At 62.3% G+C, this 3,124-nt stretch overlaps 1 protein-coding gene across 2 annotated transcripts in view; it reads left to right on the top strand.

The window, feature by feature from the left end:
- The first annotated feature begins 581 nt into the window (after positions 1 to 581).
- ADORA1 (adenosine A1 receptor) overlaps positions 582 to 3,124 on the top strand; it is a 38,234-nt gene continuing 35,691 nt past the window's right edge. Inside the window, exons 1-3 of one of the 2 annotated variants that reach the window (XM_008577633.1) lie at positions 582 to 786; positions 1,113 to 1,280; positions 1,634 to 2,031. In XM_008577633.1, the coding sequence (XP_008575855.1) occupies positions 1,691 to 2,031 (341 nt within the window). In that variant the 5' untranslated portion in view covers positions 582 to 786; positions 1,113 to 1,280; positions 1,634 to 1,690. The remainder of the gene's footprint in view (positions 787 to 1,112; positions 1,281 to 1,633; positions 2,032 to 3,124) is intronic. The other variant, XM_008577634.1, reaches the window with a different exon arrangement.

A 3,124-nucleotide genomic window follows, 5' to 3' on the forward strand; every position in this document is an offset into this window, starting at 1 on the left:
AAGAAAAGGGGCATGGAGCGGGTGACACTGACAGAGATGATCTTGGGAAGCTCTGTCACTTCTCTGAGCCTCGGTATCCTCATCTGCAAAATGGAAATTGCTAACACACTACAAGGCAGTTCTGAAAGATGGATGAGAAAGGAATAATGACTCAGGATAGAGCCTGTAATGTGTGCTGGAAGAATGTTCCTGAGAATATGCAAGGGCTGGTTTCATGGAGAGGGCAGGTTTTAGGATTGGGGGAGGGTGCCAGGGCTACCAATTGACTGCGTGGGAGGTCAGAGAGGGGAGCATTTTGGAGCTTGGCAGGAGAGATGCTGCTCTGGGAGGGGTGGAGGGGTCGCTGGAGGCCAGGCCAGGGCTCCCGGGCACCCCGCGTTGAGAAGGGAGGGAGTGGACGCAGGGAGGCTGCACCCCTGTCCAGTACCCAGGCTGGATGCGCGCACCAGACTCTCCGAAGAGCTCACGTTTTCCCAGCTTTTCTCACCCAGAATCACTTCCTTTGTTTAGAGGAGGGGTGGGGAAGGAGACGGAGGGTGAAGGGAGGGGCCCGCGAGTGCCGCCGCCGCCCCCGCCCCCTCCCGGTGTGCGGAGCCCGACTGTCACTCGGCTCCCGCGCTGGGGGCGAAGAGGCGCCGGCGCCCGAGTCGAGTCCCAGCCAGCTGCCACCCCCGCCTGGACCCCACAGCCCAGCCCTGGATTCTCGAGGCATCCCCGGAGAGAGCGGCGGCGCTTGGACAGAACAGCCCCGGGGGACAGGAGTGCTGCCAGCTTCGGTGACCTTGGGTAAGTCTGTGCCTCAGTTGGCCCCGGGGGTTCCCCATTGGGGGCGCAGGAGAGGGTCGAAAGAAGAGACGGGAATGCGCCCTTGGGACAGGTGTGGGCGAGGGTCCCCGGCAGAGCTGGAGCGGGCCCAGGGCAGCGTCTCATGGGTGGGCTAAGGCAGGTGTGCGCGCACGCTGCGGAGTGGGGAGCCGGGGCGCCGGCCCGGTGCGGGGCTCAGCCCCCCACTCCCGCGTCTGCCACCTCAGTCCCAGGTGCGGTACGGGGGTGCTACCTCTTTAAAAGCGTCCGGGGCTGAGCCTCTGCCGCACCATGTGATTGCTTGAAAGGCCGGGCTGAGAGCGCTGCGGCGGGAGCCTGGAGGACGATGAGCGGCCGCCCGCCCGGTGCCCAGAGCCCAGCCTTGGCCGCCGCGGCCCGGGAGCTCTGGGTGGCACCTGGTACCGGGAACTTTGAGCACTGCCTGTGGGACCCCCTGCCGGCCAGCAGGCAGGATGGTGAGCTTCCCTCATCCTGTTCTGTGGGCAGGGGTGGGCAGAGCCAGGCATGGGGGACCCCTGATGGCTGTGTGTGTGCTGGGAGCTGCCTCACACCTGATAAAGCCAGTGCAGGAGAGGGCGCTGCTATTTTAAGTTGCCGAATGGAACCTCCGGGGGGATGATAAGGGGAGGGACAAAGATTAGGCAGAGAAAGGGCCTGGGTACCGCCCCCGCCCACCGCGGGTCTGGACAGGCACTGGATGTGCCAAGCGAGGCACGTCTCCAACGGGCAGTGGGAGTGCCAGGGCTGCCTGGGCTCCGCTCCCCACCCCCCAGGCGGGCCTCCCCACCGCAGGCTTCCGTGACCACAGGTGCCTGCCTCGTGCCCCTCGGTGCCCGTCTGCTGATGTGCCCAGCCTGTGCCCACCATGCCGCACTCCATCTCGGCCTTCCAGGCCGCCTACATTGGCATCGAGGTGCTCATCGCTCTGGTCTCTGTGCCTGGGAATGTGCTTGTCATCTGGGCGGTGAAGGTGAACCAGGCGCTGCGGGACGCCACCTTCTGCTTCATCGTGTCGCTGGCAGTGGCTGATGTGGCGGTGGGCGCTCTGGTCATCCCTCTCGCCATCCTCATCAACATTGGGCCGCAGACCTACTTCCACACCTGCCTCATGGTCGCCTGTCCCGTCCTCATCCTCACGCAGAGCTCCATCCTGGCCCTGCTGGCGATCGCTGTGGACCGCTACCTCCGTGTCAAGATCCCTCTCCGGTGAGTGCACAGCAGCTGAAGGAGCTCATGGCATGGCCACACCAGGCTGGCTGGCCTGAGGGCCATCTAGGAGGAGAAGATTTAGAGCATAAGACCCCAAGTAAGCCAGGTATTTTCTGGGCCATTTTGCCCAGGCCCTTGCCCTCCTGGCTGGGCCCTTGCTCTGCAGTGCCGGGCTGAGCTGCAGTTGGAGAAGCAGGAGGGATTGGGTGGCTGGAGGAATGTGAATCTCTGGTGCCCAGGACCCCAGAGCTGAAGCTGCTGCAGCCAGGGAACCCCAGGCTGCCTGTAGGGCCTGGGGTGAAGGTGGGGGATTTGGAGGGGCCACCAAGACGGGGGTCACAGTGAACGCTGGATGGGAATGAACTGAACCCCACCAGTCCCATAAAAGACAAAAAGGGGCAGAGCAGAGAGATAGGATGGGGAGGCACACCCGAGCCAGACCCAGGTGGGCTTCCCGAAGACACTCTAACTCTCTTGTTCTCTGGGTATCTCTGTGCCAGCCAGCTCCGCCTTCGGGGCTGTCCTGCTGAACCCAGCAGTCTGATTACCTCTGCCCAACTCCTGCTCATGGGATCTCTGTTGAAGGCTGGAGGAGACAGAAATGCTGGCGCCTGCTCTAAACATTCCTGTTCTATTGCAAAACCATGTGTCTTTGCCGGTCACAGCAGAGGTGCTTGTGCTGCTTCCAGGCAGCAGCGGGGTGGGTGACCTGATGGTGGCAATCCTCAATGTAGTGTCCAGTCCACACTGGGGCTCTCTGCCTGGTTCTGCCAGGCCATAATCTCATCACCAGGCAGTGCCTGGGCCACCAAGTGCCAGCGAGGGCCTGGGCACAGTGCCAGGGACCAGCCCTGCTAGGACACTCTTGTGTGGCATGCTTGCCCCTCTTTGAATTCTTGTCACCAGTAGATTCCTCTTCTACTGGGGAGGTCTGTCCATCTCCAGGACCTGCTGCCCCCAGTATAGCTTTCAAATCTGGGATGTGGGGCCTCTGGACTCCCTTGGCCCCTTGCCCAGCCAGGCCTGGGCACCCACATTTTTCCCTTTGAGTTACATTTGTGTACATTTAACTTTTCAAAGCCGTTTTTCA

The sequence above is a fragment of the Galeopterus variegatus genome, unplaced genomic scaffold (assembly GCF_000696425.1).
Source record: "Galeopterus variegatus unplaced genomic scaffold, G_variegatus-3.0.2 Scaffold1554, whole genome shotgun sequence".
In the NCBI taxonomy this organism is placed as follows: domain Eukaryota; kingdom Metazoa; phylum Chordata; class Mammalia; order Dermoptera; family Cynocephalidae; genus Galeopterus; species Galeopterus variegatus.